Genomic DNA, 13,675 nt, shown 5'->3' on the forward strand with positions numbered 1-13,675 from the left:
TGGGTCAAGACAGGCCAGCTCTCTGAATGGTTAGGGCTTCTGTGCGAAACTGCTCACAGCAGGGGCCAGAGTGTCCCTGGGCCCAGTTGTATCTGAAGGGCTCATTCCAGGAAGAAGAGGCTTCTGGGCTGAGAACAGTCTTGTTTTTTAGTATAATTGCTATACAGTGTTGTGTCACAGACAGAACCGTCTTGGCAAGGCAGCTTCTTTTTACTCTAGTTCTGTCCCTTGCAGACAGAGACACACCCCAGAAAGCACGGCCTCAACAGGGAGCGCTACTGCCTGGGGTCTGCCTTGGCAACAATGCAAAGGAGGCCGGTCACACGTGTGGCCCAGGGACCAAGTGTGGGAACAGGGGCCGTCTCTCTCCCACGAAGGGCCCCTGAACAATGGTTCTGCCCTCCAAGCCTGAGACTTTGCTTTCTGTTTCCTTTGGGTTCTCTGGGAAAGGAAACTCTGGGAATTCCCATTCCTGAGTTTGCAGAAAACATCTCTGTTAAAAGCCCAGCCAGGAGGGAGCAGAGTCCAAGGGCTGATCAGCAGCTGGCTTTCTCCCAGATAATCACAGCTCCTGGGGCCTGAAGACAGCGTGTGCACTTGCTGTTTTTACATTTGGAAAGGCTAGCGTCTGACCGCCTTTCCTGGGAGGGAGGAGCAGGGCGCCTGACAAACATACCCCACTGCTGCCTGCGGCTCTGGGCACCCGCTGCCCTGCAGCTGTGGGCACCTAATGCCTGTGGCTCTGGGCACCCACTGCCCTGCAGCTCTGGGCACCTGGATCCTGCCCACATGGCACGTTGCGTATTGCGAGCTTCTCCACAATCACCTGATCTGACAGGCTAAGCCTCGTGCTTCGTTTCCCTAGGACTAAGGGGCCAGGTGTGTCCTTGGTGAACCAATGGCTTTGTTTTAACAGTGGGAAGGTCTTTAATCCATCTTCTGGTAAACATTCTAAGCTGGTAGCAAATGGTTATCACCACAGGAAAAACAAGGCTTTTTTTTTTTAATTCCCTCTGCTCATTTGCTCTGGGCAAATTACTCTGTTTTTCCTGAGTTCAGATCTTTTGCAATCATGTTGATTTTATCTTGTGTTTATTATTTTCCCTGGTTCCTGGGGTCTGACCTGGGAAGACCGTCCTGATCTAGGAGAGGACGCTCATCACCGCAATCTTCACCTTACCTTTGGATACATTTTGTACCTGAGATACTAGTGAGTGAAGCAGGGTGTGACAAACTCTCTGAAAGCTCTAGGAGAGAGCACATGGAACTCCCACACAAGCCAGCAGGAAACTGCAGAGCCTAGGAGAAAATCTGGAATTGTGGTGTCCTGGTGAGCTGAATTAGCATCTTTTCAAATTGCCTCTGAAAAGCAAGTATCGTTGATATAAAGCTTTGTAATCCTCAGATGGTCGTAGAAGTATGTATAGGCATACTTCGTTTTATTGTTCTTTGCAGACACTGCATTTTTTTTAAATTGAAGGTTTGTGGCAACCTTGCATTGAATAAGTCTATTGTGCCATTTTTCCAATAGCCTTTGCTCAATTCCCTGGTGGCTCAGACGGTGAAGTGTCTGCCTATAACGCGGGAGACCTGGGTTTGATCCCTGGGTCAGGAAGATGCCCTGGAGAAGGAAATGGCAATCCACTCCAGTACTATTGCCTGGAAAATCCCATGGACAGAGGAGCCTGGTAGGACCCAGTCCATGGGGTCCCAAAGAGACGGACGCGACTGAGCGACTTCACTTTCCTCACTTCATATCTCTGTGTCACATTCTCAGAGTGTGTAATTCTCACTGCGTGGTAATGTGTGGTAATTCTCACTGCGGACAAAAAAATGTTGCATGTTGCCAGCCATTTCTGTAAACAAGAAATGTTGCCAGCTATCAAGCCATCAGTCACTGCAGCTGCTCCAAGGGTGTACCCCAAGGGGAATTCAGGATAGAGAAAAACAGGATACTGGCCCTCCATAGTTCAGATGCGTATCTAAGGAGTAATTTTAACGAAACCAGACTCTTGTATCTTCCATGCACAAAGGGCAGTAAAATCATTAACTTGAGATGTCTGTTTTTTTGTGATTAGCGTTAATCTTTTGATGTCTGATTACATGTTTTTTTGTTCTGTTTTTAAGCAAAAACTTCATATCTTGTTTCCTCCCTTAACTCTTTGGAACAGTCCTTCAGAGCCGTCTAACAGGCTCTCCCATGGGGTTTGGTCCTCGGTAAGTTCCCCAAATAAAACATAACTCAGGAAGGGGGTTCAAGAGAGAGGGGACATATGTAAATCAATGCCAATTCCTGTTGATGTGTGGCAGAAATCATCACAGTATTGTAAAGTAATTATCCTCTAATTTAAAAAGAACTCGCAAATTTTAGCCTTTTTTTTTTCAGTTGACATCGCAATTTTCAAGCCTGTCATTATTGTGTTTATAACAGTGATCTATGATCAATAATCTTTGATATCACTGTTGCAAAAGATTATGCCAAAGGCTCTGAGAATGGTTAGCAGTTCTTAGCAATAAAGTATTTTAAAATTAAGGTATGTGCATTGTTTTTTAGACACAATGCTATTGTACACTTCATAGGTGATAGTGGGGCTTAAACTCAACTTTGATATGCAGGGAAACCAAGTTGTGTGACTCACTTTATTGTGATCTTTGCTTTATTGCAGTGCTCTGGAACCAAATCTGCAATATCTCTGAGGTATGTCTGTACATTTTCCCCTTGTTAGAGATGTCTTAGCTATGTTATTCAGAAGTTAGCTTTGCTAACTTTTCTATTTCACAAGTGGCCCTTATCAAGACAGGCCTTAAATGAAGTAATATTGTAACAGCTGAAAAGAAAAAACAAAACCAACCAACCAACCAAATCCTCAAAACTGGGGAATGTTTACAGAAGGTTTCTTCATCTGACCGCTTTTCATGTGTCAGGCCCTGTCTGCTCTAAGGTTAGCGGGCGTCTTCAGGCTGGAATGTCTCCCACTCTGTCTTAGGCCAGTTGGGCTCAGCCTTGGGCTCCTTCCAGGGAGCGTCACCATCTCTGCTCTGCAGATCCCCTGGCCCTCCAGGGTGTGTGGCCTGGTCTCCCGGGTAGGAGGCCTCTGAATGCAGGCTACAGCAAGACTGTCTTTGTCCCTTTGGAGCTGAGCTGGTCTGGCACCAGGCAGTGGCCCCTCGATTGCTGCTGAACGATGGTCAGCCGTTGTCCTTGACCTGAGCTTATAATATGGTCTGGGAGGCTGGTGGTGGCTTTATTCACCGTGTCTGACTCTTGTGACCCATGGACTGTAGCCTGCCAGGCTCCTCCGTCCATGGGATTTTCTAGGCAAGAGTACCAGCGTGGGTTGCCATTTCCTTCTCCAGGGGATCTTCCCAACCCAAGGACTGAACCCAGGTCTCCTGCACTGCAGGCAGATTCTTTATCGTCTGAGCCACCAGGGAAGCCCTCTGGGTAGCTATTTCACTATTTTACTGGGAAACCCTGTTTGACCAGCTCTCTACCATCTCCTAGACCCTGTTGCCTCTCCCTGAGCCCCAGAAGATTCCTGAGGTGCTCCTGATGCTGAAACTCTGCAATTCGGGGCGACCCTAATGCTTACTGTCCAGGCTGCCCAGACCTCCTCCTCTGAGCCCTACGGCTGTCACTGTCCTCAGGCTCCACACCAATCCCAAGGATGTGCCTGGAAAAGAAGGAGTCATGTCAGCGTCAAGAGCGGTGGGCTGCGTTCAGCGTTAGCTCCTCTACCAAACTTGGCGACGCGTTCTGTAGGACAAGAGTTTCAGAGGTCAAAGCAGAGGGTCAGGGTGGGCACACGCAAGCGAAAAAAAGAGCTTGGACCTAACTCCTTTGGTTCCACATGGCAACACCTTTATTGAGTACCTCGGAAACTCTGCTGACAAAGGAGACGGGAAACTGCGGCAGACCTCCCCTGGGCACCTCTGCACCTGCCTCTGTGAGCTCGGCGCCAGGTCAGGACAGTCCTGGTGTGGGGCTCACCCTGAACAGTGGGCTCAGCGGCATAGCTGCTCCCACGCTCTGCTCTTCATGGGTGCCGGTGAGGAGCTGCTGACTGAGGCAGAGCTGGAATCTCACTCAGGCTGACTTTCCGGCTTTGGGAGACTTTATAGTTTTCCCCTTTAAATCCACACTCCATGGGCCCCACGGGGAGAATCTGGTCTCGTTTGCTCTGTTTTGGACAAACACCTCACACGACTGCTGTAAACTGTTGCATAATTTTTGCAAAGGCCTTCTTGTTCATTCTAGAATTTTTCCATCAACTGGCAGGCCCAAATTGTTCTGGATTTGGCCCCAGGGGATTCAAAGCCCTTTCTCCTCAAACCGTTTTTCCCGGTGGTGGCCCTTTGATGGGAAGTATTGACGCACACCCAGAGAGGGCGGGAGGCATTCAAGTGTCCGAGGAGAGTGACGGGCGAAGCGCGGCATCCCCAGGCCGCTGCCGGCAGTCCCTAGACAGCTCCTGGCCTCTCACCCGCCCTGGAAGCATCCTTTCAAGGTCATGTGGGTCACCTCCTCAATGTGATACGATTGGCATGTTTCTTTCAGCGAGCTCCCTATAAGAGTCACTTCAGGTGTTGCTGGGAAGTGCAGGGTGAGTGCCGCCGAGAGAAGAGGCGCCGCTGGTGCGCTTATTCTTGGTCTGACCTCTGCCGGCAGGGCACTGAGCTGTGCGAGGCTCATGGAGCAACATGAGAGGCTTGAGGACATCAGAGGCTTTACCTGGCACGCCACGGCACAGTGACAGCTGGGAGGACTGCACATCCCATTCCCGATGGCAGTTCTTGCTCTTCCCAGCAGTTTCTGAGCAGCGGCATGAGGCGAGGGTGGACAGGGTCCAGTGGTCCACGTGTTTCATGAGGATAATGGCTGGTGGTTCTGCAGTAACTCTGGGCCAGGCACTGGGAAAGCAGATGGAGCCCACACCCTAGAAGCAAGACCATGTTCTGCTCCCCTGATTTGGAGAGGTGTGGCATGAACAGGACTGGCCATGCCATCTAGCTCCTTAACTTGGCTCATGTCACAGCTTCAGGGCTGCTCACAGCCCAGGCCCACCTCACATGCAGACCCCACCCAGCAAGTTCCTGGGTCCTCAGGCTTAGGACTGGGCCCCTGAGTGCTCAGCTTGGAGCCAAGGGCCAGGGCCATGGGACTCATGCTAGCTAGGCAGGGGGACAGGCAGAAGCGCAGATGCTAGATTCCTCGGCTGTGTGACCAATCTGGGTGACCCGTCAGGGCCTGGTCACTGGCTCTCAGTGGGCACTGGCTGCTGGGGGCTTCGGAAGGGGCAGGTGCTGGTGGGCTACTTGGCTTCCACCAGCTGCTCCAGGCGCTGTAACATTGTCAGACGCAGGGCTTGGAACCTGGAGGGAGACACAGCCGAGAGGATTCACTGGTACCAGAGGGGACAGGGAGCGAGGAGCACAGCAAAGGAGCCCAGAGATGCTGGGCCTGGAGACCCATGGCTCCTGACCGGCTGATTAGTGGCCAAGAAGGAAGAGCCAGGACCCACATCCTGCGAGGCCACTGGCTTTGGGGAGTAGTCAAACAGGGCTGCAGACTCTGTCAAGCTTCACAGGAGAATGCTCCTTCTATTCCAAAGAGTCTCCAGTACGGACAGGAGTGTGCTGGATTAGACGGGGCGGCAGAGCGGGGTCAGGAAGCCTGCGTCGGAGCCTGGCTCCACAATCACGTGGTGAGACTCCTTCCTCATCCCGGGCTGCTCTGCCCTCTCTGTGCACCGAGCAGACCTAGACCAGGTGACCCCCAGGTCCCTTCTTGCTACAGTGACACGGTTCCCCCCGATGAGGTCTCCGCTGGCTGCCTGAGTGGGGCCTGACTGTACACACAGAAGCCTTTTAAAGAGACATTCAGCCAAAAGCCAGGATTTACACAGTCCCCCGACCGCAGACTCTCACGGTGAGCGGCCTCCCTCCTTCCCTTCCTAAGAGGGACTCTGGGACCGAGTTTCCCTTGCAGAGGGAGACACAGACCATCGGGGTTTGCGACCTGACCTCACACAGCCAGGCCCTGCCAGAGCATCCCCCAGGAGCAGCAGGTGACACCCACTCACCTGCCCATTGAACTGGTCCCCTGTACTTGCCACCATCAGTGGGTACAGGCAGTCCTAACAACCGCTGATTTGGGGCAGGCTCAGCGCTCCTGCTAGCGTGAACGGGCACTTTTCAGACCAGGCTGAATGTGCACAGGCAGGCCCCCTTGGCGGCACTTTCAGGGCAGGGTTGCCAGCAGAACACACAGCCCTGGGCCAGGGCCGGCCCGTGCTGCTGCCCGAGTCTCCTGCCCAGTTTCAGCAGCTCGTGTCCATCCCGTGATGGTGGGGCTGCCGAGGCTCGATGGGCGGCCTGGGCTGCAGGCCCCCATTTTGGCAGGCGGTCACCCCGGTCTGGTGGTACTATGGAGCAAGGGGCCGGGGGAGGTGCTGGGGAGCCAGGGTTAGCAGGCATCCCTGAACTGCGTGAGGACGCCTGGCACAGCTGCAGGGAGAGCTCTCTCAGCCACGGGCCTGGTGCTCTGACCGCAGACTTGCCCTCATGTTCCAGACCCACGACTGGCTACTTAAGTGCTGCTTACTTCATGGTCAGTTTGATTATTTCTCTTTCCTCCTCTTCTTTTAATTTTTCAACAAAACTGTCCAGCACCGGCATTTCAAACTTAATGTACTGAGCGACCTAGAAAATCCAAGAACATTTTAATGTGCTTTAAATTAGAGGCCAAAAATGTTTTCTTTTCCTTGTGGCCGATTCAGCAGGGTTTTGTCTCCAAGGAAGAGGCTGCCCGTCTTCCTCCCACCCCCCGACACAGCTCTGTGTGTACCAGGGAGGATGGAGCCCATTCTGACCCCAAAGGCAACTGTGATCCCTGGGAGGAAAGATTAAACTGAGTTTTAGGAAGACCATTCAATAGTGAGCAGAGTCACTCTGGGAGTTCTCTGGGGTTGGGGTGGAGATGGTGGGAATGCCATTGTTTCTAACAATAGAATGAAACTCACTAGTCTGCAAATGGCCCGAGGGACACAGGGTCACAGGCCTTCTTCTTGAGGTCCACACCCTAAGGCCTATTCTGTGTAGCGGAGTTTGAAAATGTGCTCTTCGCCCAGTCAGGACTCAAGATGTCCTGAGACACTTGGTCCTTTCCATAAGGTGCAGTTAGACCCTAGGTACGGAGCTTTTGTTGTTGTTTTTTTAATGTAAATAACAACAAAACACACTCCAATGAAGGAAAAGACTCTACCTGTCTGGAAAGAATGGAAAAGGCCAGGCCATGGTTTTCTAAGACCCAACTTCTTTTTCCCCTGAGCCAGCTGATGGATCTGGTGGTGGCTGATAGCAACAAGACAGGATGAAACCATCAAGACGGGATGGACTTTGTGATGGCCATGGGGGCCCTGGAAGCATTGCCCAAGGGGGCTCTGCCCAAGGTCACAGGAGTCCGCCACGCTGTCCCCCAGCCCCTCCCTCAGGAGAGGCCTTGAGATGCCGCAGCCCCACTCACATCGTGGGGGACCTCCTCGCCCAAGTCAGCTTCCATCAGGAATATCCTGGCGATCTTCTCACAGGGCCCATGCAGGATTCTGGCAATCAGTGGGTACTCACAGTCTTTTAATTTTGTACGCTCTGAAAGAGAATGTGGTAGACAAAATTCGTGGGGTGGTAGGACTGTGTCTCTTTGTTCTAGGATGGAAATGGGATGGAAGACAGATGTCCAGGGGCCCTGGCACTGCTGCCAGATGTTGTGTGATGGACACTGCCTTGATGTGGGTCGTGTCCTTCAGCGAAGGCCCAGCTCAGAGAGGAACAGTGGCTGGAGGAGCACGGCACGGGAAGTGGACTTGGGGAGGCCAGGCCATGCAGCGCTGGACACAGGGCTGTGTGGTACAAGCTCTGCAACAGCAGGTCCCAGTGGGTGAGGGGCTTCTCATCCATCCTGAAAACCCAGACGCACAGTCCTCCCCACCTCTCACTGAACCTACTGGAGAGAGCGGCTCACCATGTGGTTCTGGTGGGATTCCGAAAGGGATGACAAGTGTGCCTGGATATAAGCCTGGGAGGGGTGCCCGTGGTGGGGGCACAGCGTGTCCCAAGGCCAGGAGGGCACCTGCCCTGTGCCCACTGCACAAGCCAGCTCAGCCCTCAGAGAAGGAGCTCAGTTGGCGAGCTTGCCAAATGGATGGGGACTTGAGTCAAAGGCAGACACTTACCCCCAGACTCATGAACGACGTAGAGTGCAAACTCACTGGGGCCATTTTCCACCTGCACAGGTAGTGACAGGAAGTCAGACCATGGCTTTTCAATGCAGGAGAGAGAGAAAAGGACCCCTGGCAGTAACCACATCCCCAGTGCCACACACACACAAATCCCCAGGACCACCCCCTTAAATTCCCAGAACATTTCTCCTGCTAGCTCAGCAGAGGAAACCTCGTTCAGCCTTCTACCAGGAGCCATGGCTTTCACCAGCCCCCTCCCCAGCAAAACTGCAAACCACCAGCATCTGGGCGAGGCTGCCTAGGGCCAGACTTACTCGGAACTTGTTCAGCAGCAGAGTGAGCACCTGCAGGGTCGTCATGGTGCTGTTGACTCGCACGTTGGTCATGGACCCATAGGCGGGAGTGAACACGGAGGTCTGCACAGGAAGGGGGAGGCGGTTCAGGGGGAGGCCAGAGGAGACACAGGGCTGACGCCAGGCAGGGTATGGGCATCCTGTCAGCCCACTGGCACTGAGCAGCCTGGGACAGCAGGTGAGCCTGGGCTCTGCAATCACCTGTGTCTGTCCATCCACACAGATCCACACACAAGCTGCGCCCAGATCCAGGCATGAGCAGAGAAGCTTTGACAGCTCACATCATACAGAGGCCTCTAAGAAAGATGCCTGCAGATCTATAAGAGCCAGATTCTTTTTTCTAGGAACCAGGACCATAGGAAGCTTGGTGTGCTGCAGTGCATGGGGTCGCAAAGAATTGTGCACAACTGAGCTACTGAGCATTAACCAGGGCCATGAGAGCCATTCACGAGGGGCTGGGGAACGAGTCTCTCTACTCTGTCTAGAACCAAATCACCAGTGTCTGCTGATTCTAAGGCTAAAGCTTCTCAAATCTGTCCACCTTGCTGTATTCTCCCAGCCTGCCTGCGGTGAGGCCCTGTTTATACTGCATCAGCTTCCCAACTTTTCCCCTCTAGTCTCAGCCCTTTCGACCCATTTTCCACCCTATTGCACAAAGGAACAACCTTTCAAACACTTTGCAACTCGAAGTGTGTTCTGGGCCATCTGTGTCGCGTACAGTCTCAGCTGCCTGGTGCAGACTCCTGGATTGGCACCTGCACTTGAGGAGGATGTCCCGGGGTGCAATTGTAGGGTAAACCTCGAGCAGTACTGTATCACAGCGTGCGCCGCAGCCTAGACAGTGGCGTCCGCCGCTCCTCCCACACGCCCCCTCCCAAGCATCCCATGCTCCAGCCACACGGCTTCTGCACAGTTTCAGGGGCCCGTGATATTCTCGCAGGTATCCTGCCTTTGTTCATGAGACACCATACATGAAGTCAACCAGGGAATTTCCAGGGAATAAAGTTAAAGCTTATTAAGTCCTTAATGATCACCAATCAGGTAATAACCCTGCTAAATACTTTATATAGATTCTTTGATTTAATCCTCACAACAGTCCTTAGAAGTACATGGAGCTTGGAGAGGTTAGTAGCTCATTGGAGTCACCCATCTAGAAAGGGCGGAGCTGCCCCAAGCCTCATGCTTCACCAGCGTGGCACAGGGTCCTCCCTTCGTGTCTGACTTCCCTGTGGGCAAGCTCCTTGCTTTCTGAAACTGATTCCAGTTCACACATTCCTCCTGTATGGTCCTAGCTCTGCTTTCCCCAGGACGTACTCGGGCTCAGGGTACACGAGGGCTTCGTTCAGTGTCCCCAGCTGATGTCCAAGTACTGGAGCCAGCCTCAAACCCAGACCTGCTTTCTCCACAGTTGAGATGTAGAATGACTCTGGGTGGTACAGAAAGTCCAACTAGACTTTCGGTTTCTAAGAAATATGAAACAGAGGAGTCAGGCTATCTCTAGGAGAAGAAAGGTCATGTCAACAAGACATCGTGTTTCTTCCGCCTGAACTCTTTTCTCAAGAAGACACCAAGCAGCTCCAAGTAGGAACAAGGGTCCCGTGGCTCCTTTCCTGTCTCTATCCACAGTGGTTTCTCCCGCCCAGGACACGCTTGAGTCCGACAGGCCAAGCACTGAAGACAGTACCAAGTTCACCCATGCTGGAAATCACGCATCACTGCTGTGAGAACTGTTGTAGAAAATAATTAAGTGGAGCAACAGTGTACAGTTCTAAGAAATAAACCCTGGAATAACAACTCCAGGAAGTTAATTCTAGGAATTTATTATTGTTATTTTCAATCGTTGCCTGCGACTCAAGCACTTTGTTACCTGATTTCTAAGGACACATTCTGAATGGATGTGGAGCGAGGAGCAAAAAAGGGAGCCCCTCGCTCCTTCAGCAGATGTGAATCAACTGTCCAACATGGCTAAGACACCAGTTCAAGTCCCAGAAGGTACCCAGTTTGCCTGGAAGGATGGATCCACATGTGGCAGGTAAGTCTGTGGCTGGGGAACAGCCACCCTGACTAGCGTGTCGAGTGTAGGTCTGGCTGGCTAAGAAGGGCAGGATGGCACCAAGGGACGAGAAAGGCTGTGATGAAAGCCGCGACTCTTCACTTCGGTTCATTTCAAAGGCTACAGGCTGTTCAGACTTCTCCATGTCCCCGTGATATTTGCAATGACTAATGTAAGGTTTAAAGTGCCCAACACACCTCTTAGAGGAGAGGTGAATGTACTGAAGATAAAGCCCACGATTCAGTACCTTGAGTCATAAAAACCTTTTTTTTTTTTTTTAGGAATGTATAGAATGAGTCTACATCCATGCAAAGAATCTTTCTAAATTTTCAAATAGTCCCTTAAAGTAGCATATCAATATTTATTCAAATATTAGCAAATGGTGCTTAATTAACACTTCGCAGACTAAACCCCTTTGGAACAGTATTTAAAGAATACCCAAGTCAGGGACTTTCCTGGCAGTCCAGTGGTTAAGACTTTGCCTTCCAATGCAGGGGGCTGGGTTTGACCCCTGGGCAGGGAGCTAAGATCCCACGTACCTTGTGGCCAAAAAACATCAAACATAAAACAGAAGCAATATGGCAACAAATTCAATAAAGACTAAAAATGGTCTACATTAAAAAAAAAAAAGAATACCCAAGTTAGACGGCCGGTCCTTTGGGTAATCCAGACATTCTTAATCTCTGTTTAACTTCAGCCCTGCCTTCCCCTTCCCCTGTGAGGAAACTACTCTCAAATACTCTGGTTTCCTAGATTTGGGCTTCCCTGGTGGCTCAGATGGTAAAGAACCTGCCTGCAGTGCAGGAGACCCGGGTTCAATCCCTGGACCAGGAAGATCTCTTGGAGAAGGGAATGGCTACCCACTCCAGTATTTTTGCCTGGAAAGTCGCATGGACAGAGAAGCCTGGCAGAGTATAGTCCATGGGGTCACAGAGTTGGACATGACTGAGTGACCGACACACTCAGCCTCCTAGATTTAGTGAAGATAACCTATTGTTCCTCAGTAACACTCCCTGCAAAGCTAGTGTGGAGTGGAGGGAGGTCCTGATGATGGAGCGGGGGCCCTTCAGCCTGCCTTGTTGAATTCTTCATCCCCAAGTGCAGGGTACCGCAAGAGTAGTTTGAATGGCTCCGAGCAGACCTCACCTGTGTGACTGTGCTTCAGATCTGACCCAAGACCTCCCTTCGCCCAGCTCCCCATCCCATGAGTCACCCACCACCTATCAGGAAGGGCAGCTGCTGAGCCTGGAAGCCCTGGCTTCCAGCTCCCCAGCGCTGCAGGATGTGTTCTATGGCAGGACGCCCCATTCCGGGCCTCACCCACACTGCCATGGGTGCCATTTATAGTAACAACCCACTTCTCCTTCTTACAGTTGGATTTGTTTATGGAATGATGTCATCAGGGGAAGGAGATCTCTTTTTCCTGAGGTCAGTACAATACATACTTGGACAAAAGGCTAGGACAAAAGGGTAAGTGCTGGGAATCAGGAGCTGTGCGAGTTCTCTGGGACCCATCACACATGCTCCGGGGCACACCCGACCCAGGTGGCTTAATCTACCAAGCGACAGTGACAGCAGGGTACATGACACTCCCGTGAAACAACAAACCGACCTTGGGGAGAAACCGTACAGAAAAGTGGCTTGTTGAAGACAAATGTAGCATCATTCTCCAAACATTCATGCAATCTGTGAGAATGAATTGACAGTGAGCGTGTGATGGGAAAAATACAGGCTTTGTGGTCAGGAAGTGAAATGTTATTTGGGGCAAGACAATTGTCCTCCTCAGCCTGTTTCTCCATCAGGACACAGGCACAGCCTCACCTGTATACCAGGGCTGTGCATGCTAAGTCGCTTCAGTTGGGTCTGACCCTTTGCGACCCCTTGGACTGTAGCCCCCCCAGGCTTCTCTGTCCATGGGATTTCCCAGGCAAGAATATTGGGGTGGGCTGCCACACCCTCCTCCAGGGATGCAGGCTGTGTCTCATGTCTTCTGCATCGGCAGGTGGATTCTTCACCACTAGCACCGCCTGGGAAGCCTACCGGGTTTTGCTGAGGGTGAGTTCAGGCGTGACCACCGAGGGCCCCACTACGGAAGGTGCGATGCGTGCATGGCGCTTGGGGCTGGTTCCCCAAGCCTGGCTTCGGGGCCCAGGGAGAGGCCGGGCGGGCCATCACCTTGTGGTTGTAAAAGTGCCCGTTGATGGAGAAGCGGTGCCTCCGGGTCCTCTGGGCCTCGCCGGGCGCCCGGCTCCTGGGCCGCCTCTGGATCACACAGGCCGCATCGCTCTTGGTGCGCAGCAGCTGTGGGGTCTCCTCGTCCTCCTCCACTGGCTCTGTGGCAAGAAATGGGCAAGGGGTCAGGCTCAGGACAGGGGCTGTGACAGAAGAGCCTCTGTGGCGGTGCCGCGTGAAGTGTGGCGCCCTGGGCTGCGGGAGACAGCAGTGTGAGCACTGTCCCTGTGATGGAGGCTGGGGTCCAGCCAGTGTGATACCCACTTTGCAGACAGAAAAGGTGACCCCCAGACAAGATAACCTGTGTCCCCATGCCACACGGCCATAGCCTCTGGACCTCCAACTCCAGGGACCCAGAGCAGGACTTTGACAGCCCCAGCCCTGTCCTCTGGGACAAGCCCTTCACTGAGTCAAGAGGAGGTGCAGAGAGGACAGACACCCAGGCACGGATCCTGGCAGGTGGGGGAGAGATCCCAGAGGCCTGCAGGGCCAGGTGAGAGCCGTGTTCTCTGCAGATGTTCTCCTTTTCAGAAGGCAGCACGCTGCAGGGATTCAGACAAGCATACCACCTCTGGAAGCCTGCGCTCCCTGTCCTTGGGTGAGGAGTCAGTAAGAACACCTTGGGCTGAAGAGAGATTTAGCAGGGGCTGGGCTTCCCTGGTGGCTCATTGGTAAGGAATCTGCCTGCAGTGCAGGAATTGCAGGAGATGTGGGTTTCAGCCCTGGGTCAGGAAGATCCCCTGGAGAAGGGAATGGCAACCCACTCCAGTATTCTTGCTTGGAGAATTCTATGGACAGAG

The 13,675-nt window shown here is 52.6% G+C and overlaps 1 protein-coding gene and 1 long non-coding RNA gene across 6 annotated transcripts in view; one reads left to right on the top strand and one right to left on the bottom strand.

The window, feature by feature from the left end:
* Positions 1 to 1,001: 1,001 nt before the first annotated feature.
* Positions 1,002 to 12,820, top strand: LOC109553826 (uncharacterized). Of its 2 annotated transcripts, XR_011564622.1 has the most exons (5): positions 1,056 to 1,330; positions 2,128 to 2,217; positions 2,667 to 2,698; positions 3,506 to 10,622; positions 12,017 to 12,820. It is a non-coding gene; the product is annotated as an uncharacterized lncRNA (long non-coding RNA). The 2 variants fall into 2 exon arrangements; XR_011564621.1 differs by lacking the exon at positions 12,017 to 12,820 and having other exon boundaries at positions 1,002 to 1,330; positions 3,506 to 11,283.
* RASSF4 (Ras association domain family member 4) overlaps positions 3,841 to 13,675 on the bottom strand; it is a 33,956-nt gene continuing 24,121 nt past the window's right edge. For 2 of the 4 annotated variants that reach the window (XM_019954036.2, XM_019954035.2), the window contains exons 6-11: positions 12,819 to 12,976; positions 8,552 to 8,653; positions 8,232 to 8,283; positions 7,526 to 7,647; positions 6,605 to 6,702; positions 3,841 to 5,373 (exon numbers count right to left, since the gene is read on the bottom strand). In XM_019954036.2, coding sequence (XP_019809595.2) covers positions 5,313 to 5,373; positions 6,605 to 6,702; positions 7,526 to 7,647; positions 8,232 to 8,283; positions 8,552 to 8,653; positions 12,819 to 12,976 — 593 coding nt within the window. In that variant the 3' untranslated portion in view covers positions 3,841 to 5,312. The other 2 variants (XM_019954039.2, XM_019954038.2) reach the window with 2 other exon arrangements.

Source organism: Bos indicus, chromosome 28, assembly GCF_029378745.1.
Source record: "Bos indicus isolate NIAB-ARS_2022 breed Sahiwal x Tharparkar chromosome 28, NIAB-ARS_B.indTharparkar_mat_pri_1.0, whole genome shotgun sequence".
Classification (NCBI taxonomy): domain Eukaryota; kingdom Metazoa; phylum Chordata; class Mammalia; order Artiodactyla; family Bovidae; genus Bos; species Bos indicus.